The following is a 22,826-nucleotide window of genomic DNA, read 5'->3' on the forward strand; positions in this document are numbered from 1 at the left end:
CACAAGTACAGGACATTACAAGGTTGCTTACGACTGTTCTACGACAGATGCCGGGAGCTGACGCTGTCATAGTTGATTTGGGGTCAAACGACATCAGGAGGGCTAACTCGGAAATGGACTTCTGAACATTGATTGTAAAGAACTGATTCTAGCATTGAAAGATTCCAAAAAGCGGCTAAACATTTCAGGCCCGGTATCATTTTTGGGCTGCTGGTGTGAAAGATTCAGTAGGCTATTGGAATTACACATCTGGCTAAAAGATTACTGTAGCTCTGTTGGAATCACTTTTATAAATAACTTTGACATCTTATGGAAACGAAAGATACTCTATAGTCCATCCAAATCATCTTGGCTCCTCGCATTTCAAGGCTGCATTGAGACAATGACTTATCAATGAGCCAAGACCAGCTCAGTTAATACCTACCATTGTGACAATGAGTCATCATAATGCTGCATCTAATGTACATTTCCCAGTGGCTTTTGCAGATCCAATGTAAGTAACTTAATTAATGTCCCCCTTTAATGTGTTTGGACCCCAGGAAGAGTAGCTGTTCCATATACATATATCCTGCAACTTCGTACTGCCATTGAAGTGGAGTGGGACATTCCACAGGCCACAATCAACAGCCTGATCAACTCTATGCGAAGGAGATGTTGTGCTGCATGAGGCAAATTGTGGTCTCACCAGATACTGACTGGTTTTCTGATCCACGCCTTACCTTTTTTTTAAGGTATACGTGACCAACAGATGCATATCTGTATTCCCAGTCATGTGAAATCCATAGATTAAAATAAAACTGAAGTCAACATGTCACGTCCTGGCCAGTATAAGGTTAATTGTTTTTGTAGTTTGGTCAGGACGTGGCAGAGGGTATTTGTTTTATGTGGTTCGGGGTGGTGTGTTTGTGTAAAGGGTGTTTGATTTAGTATTTCCGGGTTTTTGGGTGATTGTTCTGTGTTGAGCCTATGCTTTGCAGACTGTCAGTTTATCGTTCGTTTTCTTGTTTGTTGTTTTTGTATTCGTGTTGATTTAATTAAATGTTCAAAATGAACAACTGCACACCTGCTGCGTATTGGTCTACCTTTTCTGATGACGATTTCGCATTATCGTCAGAAGACGAAGAAAGCTGTGACACAACAGAAGTCCACTTAATAGAAATGTGATTCATTAACTTTTTTCCAATGCCATACTGTAGATCGTTCTTGATATATAGATTCAATCTCCTCAGAGAATGCAATCTGCAATCCTCAAATTTTTCCACAAGTCAATCCAGGGAATACAAAAACAGATAGCAATATCACTGGTCTGGGAAATCCATCACTTCTCTGAGAAAAAAAACTACCTCTTACCCTGGATCCCTAAACTGCAGGCCTAAAATACAATTCTTGGTATACATTTAAAGCTGTGGCTGCCCAGGCCCAGGTGAACATGTGAGGAATGTGTGTTTGCGAGGCAGGAGTGTTTGATGGTGTGTGAGCCCTGGGCTGTCGTGGTGATGGACCTGTTTGGAGCCTGTAAACAGTAGCTGTCCCCCCCTCTGACCTCCAAACCAGGCTGCTGTGGACATTCCCTCTCCCTCTGCCTCTCCTAACCGCCCGCCCACCCACCCACTGTCTCCCTCCCACGGGCTCCCCCCTGTCTTCTCCCACCCCTATCTCTCTCAACCTCTGTCTTCCTTCCCTTGTCTTCCTCTCACTCTCCCTGACCACTTCCCCTGGTCTCCACCCCCTTTCTCTTTCCTCTTGTCTCCTTCCCCCGTGTATCTTATCCCTACCTCCTATCTCATTCCCTGTGTCTCTTTCCACCTCCCTCTCACTCTCCCTTCCTCTGTCTCCCCCTCCGCCCAATGCACCCAGCACCTCTCCAGGGCTTCCCCTCCCACATCCCCAGGAGACAGCAGCACTGCAGTCATCTCAGAGACCCTTATTACTGGGGATTTATGACACCCACTTAACTGTTCGTTTTTGGACCCAGCTGTCTGCTGACTGTCACAGAGGCGAAAGGGTTTTATAGTGACCAGACTTAACCCAGAGCTAACCCTCTCTCCCCAAGATTGATCCTCAGTGGTGGAAAAAGTACCCAATTTCTCAGTAAAAGTAAAGGTACCATAATAGAAAATGACTCAAGTAAAAGTAAAAGTCACCCAGTAAAATACTACTTGAGTAAAAGTCTAAAAGTCTTTGGTTCTAAATATACTTAAGTATCAAAAGTAATTGCAGTTTCTAAAATATACTTAATTATCAAAACTCAAAGTAAAAGTATAAATCATTTCAAATTCCTTACATTAAGCAAGCCAGACGGCACCATCTTGGTTTTTTTCTCCATATTTACAGACAGCCAGGGGCACACTCCAACAGTCAGACATCATTTACAAACAAACCATGTGTGTTTAGTGAGTCCGCCAAATCAGAGGCAGTAGGGATGACCAGGGAGTTTCTCTTGATAAGTGCGTGAGAATTGGACAATTTTGCTGTCCTGCTAAGCAATCCAAATGTAACAAGTACTTTTGGGTGTCACGGAAAATGTATGGCATAAAAAGTACATCACTTTCTTTAGGTATGTAGTGAAGTAAAAGTAAAAGTTGTCCAAAATATAAATAGTAAAGTACAGATACCCCCAAAAACTACTAAAGTAGTACATTAAAGTATTTTTACTTAATTACTTTACACCACTGCTGATCCTGTCCTGCTACAACTGTAAGATATTTCCTCTGCGGTGATGTGACTCTATGGTGAAGGGTTAACGGACATAGGCTTGGATCAGATCTCATTAAAGGGTGAAAGTTCTATCTCATTCTTGATCCCAGTGAAAAGTGCGGCAGTTAGCCTAGCATTTAAGCACATTGGGCCAGTTAGCGAAAGGTTTCTGGTTTGATCCCCGAGCTGACTAGGTCAAAAATCTGTCGATGTGCCCTAATTGCTCCTGTAAGTCACTCTGGATAAGAGTATCTGCTAAATGAGTAAAACATATGAAAAGGAGATCAAATCAGAATGAGCTTGTCAACAGTCTCTTAAGGGACCATATCAATGGGATGTCCTAGCACTCTGACTCGTGTCAAGTGAAGGAGCTTCTTGCCAAGGCCTCCATATTGCTTCAACTTGTACTTAACCATGACTCACACTGCTTGTTTTTGTAGTCTGAGGATGATATGTTGCCTGTGGTTACCGTTACCCCATCCCTTTGTTTCACTTCTGTTTTGGCAATATGTTATTAGATGATTAACCTACGGTATATGATGACTTACCAGCTTACAGTAGATATACTCAGCTTGTTCAAAACATGTTTTTAACAATTCCTATGATGAAGGATTAAATACAGTAAATATTTTTTGGAATCCGTATTAAAGTCCATGCCTAACAAAACAGCAGTAAGAGGCCTAAGACTTCCACCTGTCCCCACATTATAACATATACCATCCTATGTATGAGGATTTAAACTGGCTTCATAAAGTTTCCCAGTTGTCCTCTAAAAGCATTTTATAATAAGCAACACAAATAACCAAGGTAGGGTCACATGCTGTGGTCATGGATAGACAGTGTTCCCCATGTTAATCAGGCTGCAGGACAAGAACAGAGAGGCTATTAGTGAGGGTATCTTTATACCACCAGCCTGTAAACCTTCTATCCCACCGTTACAGAATAGAGAGACTTCAGAGTGAACTCTTTAGATCTCAACATAAATGAGTGTAGCTGACTTTGTTATATGCTCGAATCAATAGTTGTTAGTTATTCCAACCATGTCTTGCTTCTACTAATGAAGGCCCACAATGCCTCAGTAATGTGAAACAGAGATAATGGAGAGAGCTAATGGAATTTCCATTCTTTTATTTTTTATTTTTTATTTTTATTTTACCTTTATTTAACTAGGCAAGTCAGTTAAGAACAAATTCTTATTTTCAATGACGGCCTAGGAACAGTGCCTTGTTCAGGGGCAGAACAACAGATTTGTACCTTGTCAGCTTGGGGATTCGATCTTGCAACCTTTCGGTTACTAGTCCAACGCTCTAACCATTACTGCTCCATTAGTGGTGGAATTAAGGGAGAAAAGAGAGTGAGGGATACAAGTTCTAAAACATTTTTTAGAATGGACCTTCTATTTTAATGGTTGAATATGATACAATTATAACACAAACGTGCTTTATTTATGCCTTTCTTTCAACCATTGGAGAGCATCAATCAGCCAGGAGATTGTGTGTCACGTCTCTCTGCTCCGCTGCTGCTCAGACAGGTGATAGAGATGAGGGGAAACGCATGACTGCATGGCTGCCTTCCTCTCTGCGTTTCTGCCTTTCTGGCTATGCAGCCTGATAACCCGCCCTGTAATGAGAGTAATGGGGAGATATCAGCACTTGCTCCTCACGCCCTGGGGACGCGTTCTGCTACACCTCACCACATTTTAACGCTGGTGAGCGTTAAACTGCCAGTCAGACCTGCCAGTGCTCCTCTCTCTGCCCATCGTCGTCTCAAGTAACCAGACAAGAAAACAATGACCCAGACCAAACCACAATTCCGCAACGCAACCCGCAGACAAAGACAACTATTCAAATATCTGCCTGAGGAATGTATTGAAATGCTTGTCAGTTCTAAAAGTAGTTATGTGACTACATATGGCACGGTCGGATAATGCATAGGAGAATCTTCAGGACAGACCAAGGGCTGTTTTTGCCTATTGATGTCAGGAAGTGGGCAAGAGGGTGTGGAACTACTAGGGGCCTCTTTGGGTAAGGACTGCACACCTAAGAGCCATCAGGGGATAATGGACCCTTACCAGCATAGGGCACCCAGACAGACACACAGTAGCCCAGCTGCCCTGGGAAGCTGGCTGTGCCTGGGCTCCCTCTCGCTCTCTCTCCAACCCCCCTGACATAACAGAGGCAGGACAATGCAGAAGAATGCCTGGTGATCACAAAGATCCTGGCTGAGATTCCACCGGGATAGAGCACAGATAACAGGGACAAAGACTCTAATGCACTGTGGTGGAAAACTAACTCTCTGATTCCTTAAAACAATCTGGTCCAGATCACTGCTCCATTGCACCAGGGATGATAAAGGCAAAGCAAACAGCCTAGCTGAGAATTTGAACTGGTGTCGTTATGAATGATGTTATTATCATGTGACTAAAGCGAACTTGTCACTTCACTTGCATCAATAATATACGTTATGAATGATTTGTAATTTTTTGTAAGCTAACCCTGATCTCATTAAGTACATGAACGCAGAATAATTTCCTCTGTTTGGATATTTCAGTATTGTTAACACAAGCTGAAAGGCATGTTCCAAACAGCAGAAAATATCTTCTAACCAAACCTATCATTTAACTTGTCTGTTTTGTCTTGCTGGGGAACAATGCACGCTGGAACTCTGAGAGAAACAAAGTGGTGTTTGTGAAGACACCACCAAGAATGTATGGTTTTGAAACCAAAGCAAGCCCCTGGTTTGAAGTGTAAGAAAGGGCACCGTTGGCAGCAGAGTGGCAGCCCAGTAATGACAGGCAGTGTGTGGCGCTGGCCTGACTAGATTAGGGGGAGGAGAGGACACACTCAGTTTGGAGGGAGGGGAAAGGTGTCCTTGGTGTCTGCCTGGCTAAAAACAGTCCTGTCTAGCCCCTGAAGAAGGCTGTTGTAGTTGAAATGTTTTCTGCATTGTGGTACAGTTTGGTATACTTCGCAGGCTTGTAATTTGCAGGCTTTCTTTCCTTCTTCATATTGCCTAACCCTTCACCCATCCATCTCTGCAGGACCTGTTGCACCTGAATGAGCTGGATCTGCTGGAGCTGGGGGTCCGTAACCACCTCCACCGCATCCACCTCCTCACAAGCATCCAGATACTGCAGGAGAGCGAGAGGAGGAGAGGTCAGTGGCTCAACATCTCACTGGTAGTTGTTATCTTCCTTTACCAAACCTGTTCATGAAGAATATACTTTGTTGGTCTGTTCACATTATGAGTCACTGCTGTTGTGACTCAAATCCTGAAAAGTCATTCCCACTGAAATATTCCCAGTTATTCCTTTTGAAAGCCACACGATTACAGCATACATTTTGAGCTGTTGTTTGCTAAATGCAATATGCCGTGCATATGCCACATACTGTAACACGCACTGCCGATGCACTTACACTTGTTTGGATGTGAAAGTAGGGAAAGTGGCAGTGCTTTAACAAGAGAAGTGTCTTTCTCTTCCAACACTCACACGGCTGACCAAACAGGAGCAGGCCTTATCATGGCTGTTTTCACAGACTGGCTCAGGTCCTGTTTGTCTCGTTCCCAGCCCTCCCTCCCACTGTCTCCCCCTGTCCGGTCCTCTGTTTGTGTCGGGAAGCGCAGGCCCCATAATGTGTTTGAAAGTATAGAGAGAATAGAGAGGATAGGCCTAGTGAGGAGCAAAACCCCGGCACTCTCCCACCAGCCACGGCCACCCCACGGTCCAGGGGTCGGAGGAGAGGCCCCTCCAGAGAAACAGTGTTGTGCTGAATAGTAGCTGACACTTTTGTTATAGTCACCAGGGAAAACGATGTGCCCTAGTTAAAGGCTATAGATTTTTTCCTGGCCATCTGAGTGAATAAAGTCACCAGTGACTTGACTCATCAGTGACTTGATGAGGATAATCAACAGTTTTCATGTTTGTTTGTTTTTTCTCCTATTCTTATCCCTTGACGCCACCTATAAAGACAAGAGAAGCTGATGAGGTGTTCAGCTGTAAGTCATGAAAGCACCAGGAGGCTGATGGCAACACGTAGGGATTACTGAGATAAGACAGACAGGCATCATGCTGCTGGGAACAGAGGAGGAAATCAAAACAGTCTCATTTACTGTAAACATAGGTATTGTGTCACGCAAAGGCATGCTTCCGCCTTGGGTGAGTGGGATGTATGTACAGCACCACACACATATCACAGCATTATACTCCTACAACGACAGTGGAACACACAAACACCTCAGGTGGCCGGTAGCACCATAATTGGGTAGGACGGGCTCATAGTAATGGCTGGAGCGGAATAAATGGAATGGTATCAAACACATGGTTTTCATGTGTTTGATCCCATTCCATTCCAGCTATTATTATTATTATTATTATGAGCCATCCTCCCCTCAGCAGTGTCCTGTGACACACACACACACACATACAGGGTCTACCCAGGCAGCTGTAAGAGATGGAGCAGTGGTGACTGCCCCGAGGCAGGTGTCCTGCTGTGTATAATTAACTTTAGAGAAGTGGGGATGAGGACTCATGCATTATACGCCAATTCTCTACTGTTGCTATGGCTACTGCCAAGAGAATGACATTTGGTATAGAATATTCTAGTAAGGCCGTTTTGTCAATATTCCATTCCTAATAAAAGACACTTGTTTTTATGTGTCTGCATTAAGTGGCTTTGGGCTGCTGGTAAATCCTGTTGTAGCACCTGAGAGGGTTTGTGGTAAAAGGGTCATCCATTCTCATGTTGCACCATCCATCCACACCACAAGTTTAAATGCATCTCTCACTAACGATCAGAAAAGCAAACTTGCAGGGTGTTAGTCAATGGCGTGTGGATTCAGGGATAGTGCTAAATAGACTTAGGATGGCTGACGTGACTCACAGCGAGGGAGAGCTGTGACACACTGGTCTGGATGTCACGGTTGTCATAGGAATGAGCGGACTAAAGTGTGTTGTTCCACATTTTATTTATACTGTGAAACTATGCAATACATAAATAAACTTGAATGACAAAAAAACAACAAACTGTGACGCAGAGGTGAAACAGACACTACTCAAAACTAATCTCCTACAAACCCAGGTGGGACAAACACCAACTTAAATATGACCTCCAAATAGAGACAACGATGACCATCTGCCTCTAATTGGAGATCATCCCAAACACAGCCCAACATAGAAATACAAAACTAGAACATAACAACATTGAAAAACTAAACTAGAAAACCCCCCTGTCACGCCCTGACCTACTCTACCATAGAAAATAACAACTTACTATGGTCAGGACGTGACACTGGACAGGAGACAGAAATGTGCTCCTGAATGTGCTGAGCTCGAATGTTTTCTTTAAAAAAAGTATTAGTACCTCACGCTGTTTGGATTTGAAAATCCAACAATTGTATTGGAAGGGGGCGGTGCTCACAGGCTGTGTGTGGCTGTCCATGTGGTTGTTTGAGTGAGAAAGACACAAAGAGAACCAATCAGTAAAAAAGCACATGCCCTTCATTATCGACGCATTGTGCCCGACAGCATCAAAATAGCCTTTCTAGACTCTGAAGTCTGGAGGACTTTGTTAGGTGTTAGCCAGACTAAAATATATTAGCCTTCTGTTATTCTGACTGTTATCCTTTCTCTTTGAGGAGTCTGAGCTCTATGAGACAAATATGACACATTCGACATTGTGATTCAGTAATGTAAAGCAGATGGATAGGTTGCCTCAAAACGATGAGAATGGAATTGTCACTATTGAAAAGTATTGAATTTCTACTGAACATATTTCCCATGCGGTACTGTGTGTTCCACAGAAGTAGATTAAATGTTTCAGTCATGCTGGGTGTTTTTTTCATATGATAAATTTAAAGACAAGCTCCGGAACTTTGGCGGTTTGCTGGTTGTGACAATGTGTAGTTCATACATGCATAATCTACTGTTTTACCTCAATTAGCCACGAAATGTCTAGTTTGAAAGTGACCGTTTTTCTGGAAGCTGTGCTGCGGCATTTCTCCCAAATTTTCCCCCACATGGGCCAGCCCCTTACCAATTTGAGTTCAACCAATGAGCTTCCGCCCCTCGCCATATGAGTGACAGCCAACAAGATGCACTTATAAACCCACAGCAGAGCGAAAGAGAGAGCAATGACATGGTGCACATATGTGACGTAGTACACCATTTTCAGGGACCACTTTTGACTCATGAGCGCTACTTTCAGAACTACTGGCTAAAAAGTACACAAAAGTACCGGAGAATAGTTAATCAAATGATCATCATTTTAAACATTCAAGCACATTGTCATTTCATGCTTTATGACTTTTGTGAAATGCCCTCTCATAACCCACTGTTTCCAAGCCAAATATATATTATTAGTATCAGGCTAAGATTCTAAAGCCTTGAATTTAGAGTCATAAACAATTACTCTATTCGATTAGGGAGACTTTTAAAATGCATTTTCATAATATTTGTTATAATTAATGTATTCCTTTAGTATTCTACAGACTTCTAAACATACATAAAATTGCTTTTCTTGGGAAAAAAACATAATGCATCCCGTTTTTTGTTCCTAATGCTTCTATAAGATTCCTTACTGAGCATTTAAGTCACCACACAGCATCGACATAGATGACAGGCCAGAGTATCGCTGAGAGCAGGTAGTATAAGCCTACCATTAAATGGAGAGTTGGCATGCTGCCTTCCCTTCTATTAGGGCAGATTGTCTATGTACAGTATTTGTTCAAGTTAATGGCATTCTTTGGAAATTGCAAACTCATCTTGTGACCCAGATAAGAGCATTTGAAAGACATAGCACTTTCATCTCTGAGAATGAAAAACACTGCAAAAAAAATGTGCTGCAATAAATAAAGGTATAAGATCAATGTTATACTAGTCTTTGCCCAGTGAGTCCCACACTATGATCATTTCATCTCATCATGACATACAGCAATCCTCTCTGCATTGCCGCTCAGGTCCTGAAGGTAACCTGTGATGTCACAGACATGGCCATGATTGATGGGATGATTATGGAAACTATTGTGAGATCCAGATGATGACAGCATGGTGAAGAAGTGCTTGTGGTTTGGATAGAAAGAGATTGAAGTGTCCGATGTGATAACAACAACGGCTGCTACCATTACAACAAGATGCCTTTTAAAACTTCATGGGATCAACGTGTTGTGATTGAGGAGGGCATTCTCAGGGTGGTCCCAGTTCCCACGTCTCCTCTGTCACATGGGGCGGGACAGTGGAAGGTTTGACGGTTAGTGGTGAGAGAGTTCAGTCTGTCCAGACCAGACTAGCTGTGATCGTCACCAACATAAACACAGTCATCCGTTGTCAACAGCTGGGCATGCTGCGTAAAGAGAGAGAGAGAGAGAGAGAGAGAGAGAGCTAGCTCCGTTTGGAATAACACTGGTCCTAATGATCTCTTTCTTAGTGCTGATAGCTGATTGTAAAACAGTCACAAGCCACTCCAACTAGAAATCACTGGTCAGTTGTATTATCAACCAGGCTTGTGTGACAAATGTCACCATGCAATGTGAGCGCAAACCAAGTTTAAGCAGCGTGTCCAATCCAAGGCCATCCACCAGCCTGCTGCATTAGCCACCATGCTACACAGCATTGTCACTGACACAGGGCCATCCGTTATTTTTACAACACTCACTGCTGACTGACAGCCATAGCTTTTCTTGTGCTGTTGGGTCTCAGCGCATTCCTCTTCACACTGTGTGTGGACTTCCCCTTGGTGATAGGCTGACAGACACTCTTACTGACAGTTGTGGCTGCTTTGCGTGATGTATTGTTGTCTCTACCTTATTGCCCTTTGTGCTGCTGTCTGTGCCCAGTAATGTTTGTACCCTGTTTTGTGCTGCTACCATGTTGTGCTGCTGCCATGTTTTGTTGCTACCATGTTGTTGTCATGTTTTGTTGCTACCATGCTATGCTGTTGTCTTAGGTCTCTCTTTATGTAGCGTTGTGTCTCTTGTCGTGATGTGTGTTTTGTCGTATATTTGTATTTTATTTATTTTGATTTTTAATCCCAGCCCCCGTCCCCGCAGGAGGCCTTTTGCCTTTTGGTAGGCCGTCATTGTAATAAATAATTTGTTTCTTAAAACTGACTTGCCTAGTTTAATAAAATGTTAAATAAAATCAAAAAATCTAAACAGGCCGTCAGTAGTGTGAGAAGGTAGATGGACAGAAATTCAGCAGCATGCCGACAAACTATTATTTGTCCCTGACGGAAAATACGAGTTACCATGGTGAGAGAATTGAATACCAGAGAATTTTATGAGTTGGTGTTGTAGTTGAGTCATATTCAGCTTAACCTGGTCCCACTAACGTTGTTCTGGTATCAGAAGAGTGTTCACCAACAGAGTTAGGATGATGCAGTAACACTGTGGTTGTGTAGCCCTGGTTTGATCTGTTTGATCACAGGTTAAATATCCACTCCTCCAAAGAAATGGATTCCATGCCAACTGAAGTACAACACATCCTTGAATTTATACGCCGTTAAAAGTTATGGAATGAGGTGTTCTTTAAAACAAGGATAGTTTACATGTGCTGATAAACTGTTCTTCTCAGCCTTGGGTACTGGGCAGAGAGGGGACGTCTTCAGATTTACATACTGTTCTCTACTCAGATCTAAACTACAACATAGGGAAAAGACTGTTAGAGAAACAGTCTTAGTAGACATCCAGTACTTCCCTCTACAAAAACATTTCCCTTTACAGAATAAAATAACTGTATTTCTCCCAGAGGGAACTTGGTTATGATTGACAGCTCATGGGCATGGGATGGCTGGCTCCTGAGTCACTGTGGCTGTCTATGGGCGTCAACAGGCAGTGCTGTGAGTAACCACCAGCAGATTACTGATCCGGATCTTGACTCAGAGCAAATAATGGGTGGAGGAGTGATCAGAGGAGTGATTTCCTGGAAATGCCCTGCTTTCTTTACAACCATGTGAGGAATGTGATGGATCAGGACTTTTGTATCTTTTCAGAGGGGAAAAAAGCATAGCATCTGGCATCCAAACGTTCCCTCGATGAGTGCATGTGCACTGGAGAGAGTTTGCCTGTGTGTGTGTCCCTTGCGTGCGTGCATGTGTGTGTATGTAGTTGAGGTACCTGAGGACACCCAGGTCATAAGATAGCACCAGGTCTGTACAGTGTCACTCAATGACAAGCTGTGCCAAGCCAGACTTCACCAATACATAACAAAGGAGAACACACAGACACGGTCTACACTATCAACAGTTCTCTAATTGGTTCATGTCAAAGAACATGACTTTGACTGATTGAAGTTACATCACATACTATGCCATTCTATTTATGTAACATTTCTATACTAAACATGTTTCATATTTGTAATGTGTGAAACATTTTTAGATACCTGACATCTTGATAAATGAGGGGTGTTAGTTTTATTTGATTTATTTCACCTTTATTCAACCAGGTAGGCAAGTTGAGAACAAGTTCTCATTTACAATTGTGACCTGGCCAAGATAAAGCAAAGCAGTTCGACACATACAACAACACAGAGTTACACATGGAGTAAAACAAACACAGTCCATAATACAGGTGAAAAATAAGACTATATACAATGTGAGCAAATGAGGTGAGATAAGGGAGGTAAAGGCAAAAAAAGGCCATGGTGGCGAAGTAAATACAATATAGCAAGTAAAACACTGGAATGGTAGATTTGCAGTGGAAGAAAGAGCAAAGTAGAAATAATGGGGTGCAAAGGAGCAAAATAAATACAGTACGGGAAGAGGTAGTTGTTTGGGCTAAATTATAGATGGACTATGTACAGGTGCAGTAATCTGTGAGCTGCTCTGACAGCTGGTGCTTAAAGCTAGTGAGGGAGATAAGTGTTTCCAGTTTCAGAAATGTTTGTAGTTCGTTCCAGTCATTGGCAGCAGAGAACTGGAAGGAGAGGTGGCCGAAGGAGGAATTGGCTTTGGGGGTGACCAGAGAGATATACCTGCTGGAGCGCGTGCTACAGCAGGTATTATATATATATATATATATATATATATATATATATATATATATATATATATATAACAGCTATATACCTGTTATGAGGTATACTCATCTAGAGTATAGTCCTGGCAGGTGCAGTGAAACTGGAGATTGTCTGATTCCAGATGTCTTTCCAGTGTATGCCTGGTGTGTGTCTCTCTGTGTGTGTGTGTGTGTGTCCTCCTGACCAATGCCTGACTTTGACTGAAATAGTTGACATTACTCATGTTGGGTGCCATTACTGTTTATATTTAGGTGCAGGAGCGCCAAAATAGCTTTTAGCTAATATTCTATAAGAGGAAATGGAGCTCAAGCAGTAGAACATTTGAAGTGCCGGTACTCAGGTCCGGTGAGCTCCTGCCCAATTCAAGCACTGCTCCTGACAAAAGACCCAGCTGGGTCTCATGTGCTGAAGGCTTCTGTGGAGACACACACATTCATATATACACACACACAGAGCCCTGACCCTGAGTCACCGTGGCAGATTTAGCATAACGTTACACAAAACAAACATCACTTGACTTAAGATGGCGCCGAAGAGGATGGCTGATGTTTTACATGCCCGTAACCAATTGTGCTATTTTGTTCAGTTTTTTGCATTGTTTGTAACTTATTTTGTACATAATGTTGCTGCTACCGTCTCTTATGACCGAAAATAACTTCTGGACATCAGAACTGGGATTACTCACCGCGAACTGGAAGAAGCTTTTTCCTTTAACGAATCTGACGAGAAAGATATACTTCTCTCCCGGGGACAGGCCCAGATCCTCGTCATTTGCATGAAGAAAAGAGGAAAGAGGACGCCGATCGAGCTGCCTTTTGAGAATCCGTATGCGAGTGAGTAAACTCCCACTGCCATCAATTCTACTTGCTAACAATCAATCATTGGAAAATAAATGTGATGACCTACGATTACCCTACCAACGGAACATTAAGAACTGTAATATCTTATGTTTCACCGCTTCGTGGCTGAACGACGACACGGATAATATAGAGCTGGAGTGTAACGATGTACGTACGCTGAGAGTCGGGAAGCAAGTTCAGGGAGTGAATACATTTAATAAATAAACAAACATGAACAAAACAAGAAACACGAACAGCGCACCGACATGAAACAGATACAGAAACAATAACACCTGGGGATGGAACCAAAGGGAGTAACATAAATAGGGCAGGTATTGTGTCAATAAGCGCTGGTGCACATGACGTTGGTGACAGGTGTGCGTCATAATCAGCAGTCTGGTGACCTAGAGGCCAGAGAGGGAGTGTACGTGACAGTACCCCCTCCCTGACGCGCGGCTCCAGCCGCCGGACGCCAACAACAGGGACGATCCCGGGGATCAGGAGCAGACCAGCCACCTCTGCCGAAGCGCGAGAACCTGTAGAGCCGACTGGGGCGTGGGAGTCCGGCGACCTAGAGCACCGAAGAAGGAGGAGACGAAACAGCACCTTCTCTCCGATGCGCGGCTCCAGCCGCAGGACGCCGACCAGAGGGACGTTCCCGGGATCAGAAGCAGACCAGTCGACTCCGTAAAGGCACAGGAACCTTACGAACAGCCTGAAGCGCCGGAGCCTGGCAAGCCAGTTGTGGCATGGGAGCCTGCCGAGCCTACCGAGTCTTGAAAACCTGACGAGCTAGCTGAGGCAATCTCGGTAGACTCGGCAATAGACGCTTGACCCGCCAACCGAGTCTTGACACCCTGACTGAGGCATGAAAGCCTGAAAAGCCGGCAGAACCCAGACCCGGCGACACCTACAACACAAAAACACGCCTTGATGCTTCCCTTTGGTGAGGCGTTATTCTGTAACAATGTACGCTGAGAGTCGGGAAGCAAGTTCAGGGAGTGAATACATTTAATAAATAAACGAACATGAACAAAACAAGAAACACAAACAGCGCACCGACATGAAACAGATACAGAAACAATAACACCTGGGGAAGGAACCAAAGGGAGTAACATAAATAGGGCAGGTAATCAAGGAGGTGATGGGATCCAGGTGAGTGTCAATAAGCGCTGGTGTGCGTGACGATGGTGACAGGTGTGCGTAATAATCAGCAATCTGGTGAACTAGAGGGCAGAGAGGTAGGAAACATGACATGGAGGGATTTTCAATGCACCGGCAGAACAGAGAAGCTACGTCTGGTAAGACGAGGGGTGGGGGTGTGTGTCTTTTTGTCAAAACAGCTGATGCGCGATGTCTAATATTAAAGAAGTCTCGAGGTATTGCTCGCCTGAGGTAGAGTACCTTATGATATGCTGTAGACCACACTATCTACCAAGAGAGTTCTCATCTATATTATTCGTAGCTGTCTATTTACCACCACAGACCGATGCTGACACTAAGACAGCACTCAACCAACTCTATAAGGCCGTTATCAAACAACAAAATGCTCATCCAGAAGCGGCACTCCTAGTGGCCGGGGACTTTAATGCAGCCAAACTTAAATCAGTTTTACCACATTTTTACCAGCATGTCACATGTGCAACCAGAGGGGGAAAAAACTCTAGACCACCTTTACTCCACACACAGAGAGGCATACAAAGCTCTCCCCCTGCTCTCCATTTGGCAAATCTGACCATAATTCTATCCTGATTACTGCTTACAAGTAAAAACTAAAGCAGGAAGTACCAGTGACTCCCTCAATACGGAAGTGGTCAGATGACGTGGATGCTACGCTACAGGACTGTTTTGCTAGCACAGACTGGAATATGTTCTGGGATTCATCCAATGGCATTGAGGAGTATACGACCTCAGTCATCGGCTTCATCAATAAGTGCATCGACGATGTCGTCCCCACAGTGACCGTACGTACATATCCCAAACAGAAGCCATGCATTACAAGCAACATCTGCATCGAGCTAAAGGCTAGAACTGCCGCTTTCAAGGAGCGGGACACTAATCCGGATACCTATAAGAAATCCTGCTATGCCCTCGGACGAACCATCAAACAAGCAAAGTGTCAATACAGGATTAAGATTTAATCCTACAACAGCAGCTCTGACACTCTTTGGATGTGGCAGGGCTTGAAAACTATTACGTACTACAAAGGGAAACCCAGACGCAAGTTGCCCAGTGACGCGAGCCTACCAGACGAGCTAAATGTCTTTTATGCTCACTTCGAGGCAAGCAACACTGCAGCATGCGGGAGAGCACCAGCTGTTCTGGATGACTGTGTGATAACGCTCTTGGTAGCGGATGTGAGCAAGACCTTCACAAAGCCGCAGAGCCAGATGGATTACCAGGATGTGTACTCAAAGCATGCGCGGACCATCTTGCAAGTATCTTCACTGACATTTTCATCCTCTCCCTGACTAAGTCTGTAATACCTACATGTTTCAAGCAGACCACCATAGTCCCTGTGCCCAAGGAAGCGAAGGTAACCTGCCTAAATGATTACCGCCCCGTAGCACTCACGTCGGTAGCCATGAAGTGCTTTGAAAGGCTGGTCATGGCTCACATCAACAGGATCCTCCCGGATACCCTAGACCCACTCTAATTCGCATACCGCCCCAACAGATCCACAGATGACGCAATCTCAATCGAAATCCACACTGCCCTTTCCCACCTGGACAAAAGGAACACCTATGTGAGAATGCTGTTCATTGACTACAGCTCAGCGTTCAACACCATAGTGCCCACAAAGCTCATCACTAAGTTAAGGACTCTGGGACTAAACACCTCCCTCTACAACTGGATCCTGATGTGCCGCCCCCTGGTGGTAAGGGTAGGCAACAACACGTCTGCCACACTGATCCCCCACACAGGGGTGTGTACTTAGTTCCCTCCTGTACTCCCTGTTCACCCACGACTGTGTGGCCAAACACGACTCCAACACCATCATTAAGTTTGCTGACGACACAACAGTGGTAGGCCTGATCACCGACAGTGATGAGACAGCCTATAGGAAGGAAGTCAGAGAACTGGCAGTGTGGTGCCAGGACAACAACCTCTCCCTCAATGTGAGCAAGACAAAGGAGCTGATCGTGGACTACAGGAAAAGGCCATTAACATTAACGGGGCTGTAGTGGAGCGGGTCGAGAGTTTCAAGTTCCTTGGTGTCCACATCACCAACGATCTATCATGGTCCAAACACACCAAGACAACCCCCCCATATGTTTTGTACATTGTTGCTACTCATTGTTTATTATCTATGCATAGTCACTTCATCTCTACCTACATGTACAAATTACCTCTAACCTGTACCCACTCACACTGACTCGGTACCTGTACCCCCTGTATATAGCCTCGTTATTGTTATGTTATTGTGTTACTTTTTATTATTTTTTACTTTAGTTTATTTGGTAAATATTTTCTTAACTCTTCTTGAACTGCACTGTTGGTTAAGAGCTTGTAAGTAAGCATTTCACGGTAAGGTCTACACTTGTTGTATTCGGCGCATGTGACAAATAAAGTTTGATTTGATTTGACCTGTACTCTCAATCATGGGGCCACAGCACTGGTATCCTCTGCCAGGGTGAGCCAGGAAGGAACACATACAAACACACACACACACACTGGGGTGTGTGTTATATTTAGAAGACAATGTGGAATATTTAGAGGACAAAGACAGGGGAAAGTGTATTCAGTACCACAGTCAAGACAAACATGACTTCCTCTGTCTGCTGGGGACATTTACATGTGTTACAAGACACGATACTAGCTACCTTAAAATTGTATACAAATTATTTTGATGTTTTCAGAGACGTGAGCAGATTGCACATCATAGGCCCAGTGTTGCACTGTCTGTATAATGACAAGTGACAGTAACGTCTTGTTCAAAGAACATTAGCAGATATTTATCACTACTTAGACCTTTATGTTTCTAGCTGCCATGACATAATGTGGAGTGAAACTGGGCAGTAACAAAGGCTGTTGTTGGGAGGGTTAGGCTGCTCTGTCCTCTATCCTGGGCTTTGCTGAAAGAGGAGAGTAGGGAAAAAGGGGGGAAGAGAAGAGGGAAGTTTTCAGTGCTGCGGGGCAGTGGGAGGATAGGGGGTGAGGGGGAAGATGGGGGGTGAGAAGGAGGATGGGGGGGAGGTCAGGGGCAGGGGCCGGTCAGGAGACAACTCTGCTGGCTCCACCCAACCCAGAGGGTGTGGCTGGGAAGTCGTAAATCACTCCCCTATGGCGCGGTGTGTGTGGAGGAGCAGGGGCATGTGTGTGTGTGTGTGTGTGGAGGAGAGAAAGAGGACTGATCACCCCAATCCACAAAAGTGGAGACAAATTTGACCCCAATAACTACCGTGGGATATGCATCAACAGCAACCTTGGGAAAATCCTCTGCATTATCATTAACAGCAGACTCGTACATTTCCTCAGTGACAACAATGTACTGAGCAAATGATCGTACGACAGACCACGTATTCACCCTGCACACCCTAATTGATAAACAAACAAACCAAAACAAAGGCAAAGTCTTCTCATACCTTGTTGATTTAAAAAAAAGCCTTCGACTCAATTTGGCATGAGGGTCTGCTATACAAATTGATGGAAAATGGTGTTGGGGAAAACATACGACATTATCAAATCCATGTACACAAACAACAAGTGTGCAGTTAAAATAGGCAAATAACACACACATTTCTTCCCACAGGGCTGTGGGTTGAGACAGGGATGCAGCTTAAGCCCGACCCTCTTCAACACATATCAATGAATTGACGAGGGCACTAGAACAGTCTGTAGCACCCAGCCTCACGCTACTAGAATATGAAGTCAAATGTCTACTGTTTGCTGATGATCTGGTGCTTCTGTCACCAACCAAAGAGGGCCTACAGCAGCACCTAGATCTTCGGCACAGATTCTGCCAGACCTGGGCCCTGACAGTAAATCTCAGTATGACCAAAATAACGGTGTTCCAAAAAAGGTCCAGTCGCCAGGACCATCTAGACACCATTGCCCAAGAGCACAGAAAAACTATACATACCTTGGCCTAAACATCAGCACCACAGGTAACTTCCACAAAGCTGTGAACGATCTGAGAGACAAGGCAAGAAGGGCATTCTATGCCATCAAAAGGAACATAAAATTCAACATACCAATTAGGATCTGGCAAAAAATACTTGAATCAGTTATAGAACACATTGTCCTTTATGGTTGTGAGGTCTGGGGTCCTCTCGCCAACCAAGAATTCACAAAATGGGACAAACACTAAATTGAGACTGCATGCAGAATTCTGCAAAAATATCCTCTGTGTACAACGTAAAACACCAAATAATGCATGCAGAGCAGAATTAGGCCGATACCTGCTAATTATCAAAATCCAGAAAAGACCCATTAAATTCTACAACCACCTAAAAGGAAGCGATTCCCAAACCTTCCATAACAAAGCCATCACCTACAGAGAGATGACCTGGAGAAGAGTCCCCTAAGCAAGCTGGTCCTGGGGCTCTGTTCACAAACACAAACAGACCCCACAGAGCCCCAGGACAGCAACACAATTAGACCCAACCAAATCATGAGAAAACAAAGAGATAATTACTTGACACATTGGAAAGAATGAACAAATAAACAGAGCAAACTAGAATGCTATTTGGCCCTAAACAGAGAGTACACAGTGGCAGAATACCTGACCACTGTGACTGACCCAAACTTAAGGAAAGCTTTGACTATGTATAGACTCAGTGAGCATAGCCTTGCTATTGAGAAAGGTTGCCATGTGCAGACCTGGCTCTCAAGAGGAGACAGGTTATGTTCACACTGCCCACAAAATGAGGTGGAAACTGAGGTGCACTTCCTAACCTCCTGCCAAATGTATGACCATATTAGAGACACATATTTCCCTCAGATTACACAGATCCACAAAGAATTTGAGAACAAACCCGATTTTGATAAACTCCCATATCTACGAGGTGAAATACCACAGTGTGCCATCACAGCAGCAAGATTTGTGACCTGTTGCCACAAGAAAAGGGCAACCAGTGAAGAACAAACACCATTGTAAATACAACCCATATTTATGTTTATTTATTTTCCCTTTTGTACTTTAACAATTTGCACATTGTTACAACGCTGTGTATATATACATAATATGACATTTGTAATGTCTTTATTCTTTTGGAACTTCTGTGAGTGTGTTGTTTATTGTTCATTTTTATAGTTTTTTTTCACTTTTGTATATTATCTACTTCACTTGCTTTGGCAATGTCAACATAAACTCAGCAAAAAAAGAAATGTCCCTTTTTCAGGATCCTGTCTTTCAAAGATAATACGTAAAAATCAAAATAACTTCACAGATCTTCATTGTAAAGGGTTAAAACACTGTTTCCCATGCTTATTCAATGAACCATAAACAATTAATGAACATGCACCTGTGGAACGGTCGTTAAGACACTAACAGCTTACAGACAGTAGGCAATTAATGTTACAGTTATAAAAACTTAGGACACTAAAGAGGCCTTTCTACTGACTCTGAAAAACACCAAAAGAAAGATGCCCAGGGTCCCTGCTCATCTGCGTGAACATGCTTTAGGCATGCTGCAAGGAGGCATGAGGACTGTAGATGTGGCCAGGGCAATACATTTCAATGTCCGTACTGTGAGACGCCTAAGACAGCGCTACAGGGAGACAGGATGGACAGCTGATCGTCCTCGCAGTGGCAGACCACGTGTGACAACACCTGCACTGGATCGGTACAACCGAACATCACACCTGCGGGACAGGTACAGGATGGCAACAACAACTGCCCGAGTTACACCAGGAACGCACAATCCCTCCATCAGTGCTCAGACTGTCCGCAATAGGCTGAGAGAGGCTGGACTGAGGGCTTGTAGGCCTGTTGTAAGGCAGGTCCTCACCAGACATCACCGGCAACAACGTCGCTTGAGGGCACAAACCCACCGTCGCTGGACCAGACAGGACTAGGAAAAAGTGCTCTTCACTGACGAGTCGCGGTTTTGTTTCACCAGGGGTGATGGTCGGATTCGCGTTAATCGTCAAAGGAATGAGCATTACACCGAGGCCTGTACTCTGGAACGGGATCGATTTGGAGGTGGAGGGTCCGTCATGGTCATGGGCGGTGTGTCACAGCATTATCGGACTGAGCTTGTTGTCATTGCAGGCAATCTCAATGCTGTGCTTTACAGGGACATCCTCCTCCCTCATGTGGTACCTTTCCTGAAGGCTCATCCTGACATGACCCTCCAGCATGACAATGCCACCTGCCATACTGCTCGTTCTGTGCGTGATTTCCTGCAAGTAAGGAATGTCAGTGTTCTGACATAGCCAGCGAAGAGCCCGGATCTCAATCCCATTGAGCACGCCTGGAACCTGTTGAATCGGAGGGTGAGGGCTAGGGCCATTCCCCCCAGAAATATCCGGGAACTTGCAGGTGCCTTGGTGGAAGAGTGGGGTAACATCTCACAGCAAGATCTGGCAAATCTGGTGCAGTCCATGAGGAGGAGATGCACTGCAGTACTTAATGCAGCTGGTGGCCACACCAGATACTGACTGTTACTTTTGATTTTGACCCCCCCTTTGTTCAGGGACACATTATTCAATTTATGTTAGTCACATGTCTGTGGAACTTGTTAAGTTAATGTCTCAGTTGTTGAATCTTGTTATGTTCATACAAATATTTACACGTTAAGTTTGCTGAAAATAAATGCAGTTGACAGTGAGAGGACGTTTCTTTTTTTGCTGAGTTTGTGTCCCATGCCAATAAAGGCCCTTGAATTGAATTGAGAGATAGATGTCATACTACTGAGGGGAATAGGAAGGCAACAGCCACTGTGGGAGGCCCAGAGACACAAAGCCAGAGCGAGAGCAAGGGCGAGAGCGAGAGCGGGAGAGAGAGAGAGATGCGGAAGGAATTTGTTTCTCTACGCTGGTCTTGTTGTTGCCTGTCTGTGTGAGTCTTTGTGCTGGTCAGTCAGTCTACTATGCCTTGGACTCTGTAGTGCTACAGCTCAGGAGGAACTCTACTCAAGTAAAGTGAGGAGGAAATCTCTGGCTGTGCTCTTTTTCAAAACAAGTGCAACTTTAAATAGACAGGTAAGGAATTCTGGAAATGATACTGAATGGAAGTCACAGGGAGTGTTGGAGTGTGATGGTGTTGTATCTAAATGCTGATAGGAGTTACAGAGGTGTGGGCAGTATCTATCTGTCTAGTTTGTTTACGACTTCAAAGAACGTTGATTTATTCAGACTTTACACGTCTTCACAACAACAGGAAACTCTCAGTATTGTTTTTAATAGAATTACTTCAGTCAATTCAGTTTTTGCCGCCTTTTCTCACTAACAAGGTCAAACTTTTACAAATATTTCCTAAAATGTTTTTTCTTTATTTTACACAATATCATAAGATAAGCATTTCGACTACTGAATCGATGTCTTTCAAGGACTTTGTTTTCTGAGACTTTTCCCTTGGGAAATTGGCCACCTAAGATGCTGTGTGTGTAGGAGAGAGATGACAGTAGCTGGTCTTGTTGGTGAGGAATGGAGTGGCAGCCACTGCTGTGGGCTTTAATAACTGGCGATTAATATGTCACACACAGACCAGCCATGCAGCCCATAGACTGAGACTCAGCGGGTCTCTCTCTCTCTCTCTCTCCCCCTCTCCTGCAGCGGTCTTTCTCTCTGAGGAGGAGGAGAGGAAGATCTGATTTAATATCAAACACCCCCCTTTCTCAACAAAAGAATGGCCCAAACAAGTGTCATGTGACAGTTGGGCTCATTGTTCTTTTCAGAGATCTGGAGAGAAAGACTGGCCAGGGGATGCTTCAGTAATGCACTGCTGTGTGTGTATGTATGTGTGTGTATGTATGTGTGTGTGTGTGTGTGTGTGTGTGTGTGTGTGTGTGTGTGTGTGTGTGTGTGTGTGTGTGTGTGTGTGTGTGTGTGTGTGTGTGTGTGTGTGTGTGTGTGTGTGTGTGTATGTTTATGCTAATGTCTGTATGCAAGTATGTTTGTCCTCCGTTTTCCGCCCATCCACTCTCTCCAGTTTGCGGTGAGAGAGAAAGGGCAACCTCACTCAATCAGTTTCCTCTGGTTAATTTTATCCCTCTTCATTTCCCTGCATGATTTTTATTTGTGGTGTTGTTTTCCTGTGCCACTCATTAGCTTTCCCGGTGTGTCTGCTTGGCTGTCTGGGTATTGAGGGGCCAGGCCTGCAGCATGTGACAGAG

The 22,826-nt window shown here is 44.2% G+C and overlaps 1 protein-coding gene across 3 annotated transcripts in view; it reads left to right on the forward strand.

Annotated features, from left to right (window-relative positions):
• Positions 1-22,826, forward strand: part of LOC106584337 (breast cancer anti-estrogen resistance protein 3 homolog) — a 99,123-nt gene that overhangs the window by 19,448 nt on the left and 56,849 nt on the right. For 2 of the 3 annotated variants that reach the window (XM_014169515.2, XM_045706216.1), the window contains exon 3: positions 5,738-5,852. In XM_014169515.2, coding sequence (XP_014024990.1) covers positions 5,738-5,852 — 115 coding nt within the window. Of the gene's footprint in view, positions 1-5,737; positions 5,853-21,464; positions 21,694-22,826 lie in introns of those variants that run through there. The other variant, XM_045706217.1, reaches the window with a different exon arrangement.

The sequence above is a fragment of the Salmo salar genome, chromosome ssa23 (assembly GCF_905237065.1).
Source record: "Salmo salar chromosome ssa23, Ssal_v3.1, whole genome shotgun sequence".
NCBI classification, from domain to species: domain Eukaryota; kingdom Metazoa; phylum Chordata; class Actinopteri; order Salmoniformes; family Salmonidae; genus Salmo; species Salmo salar.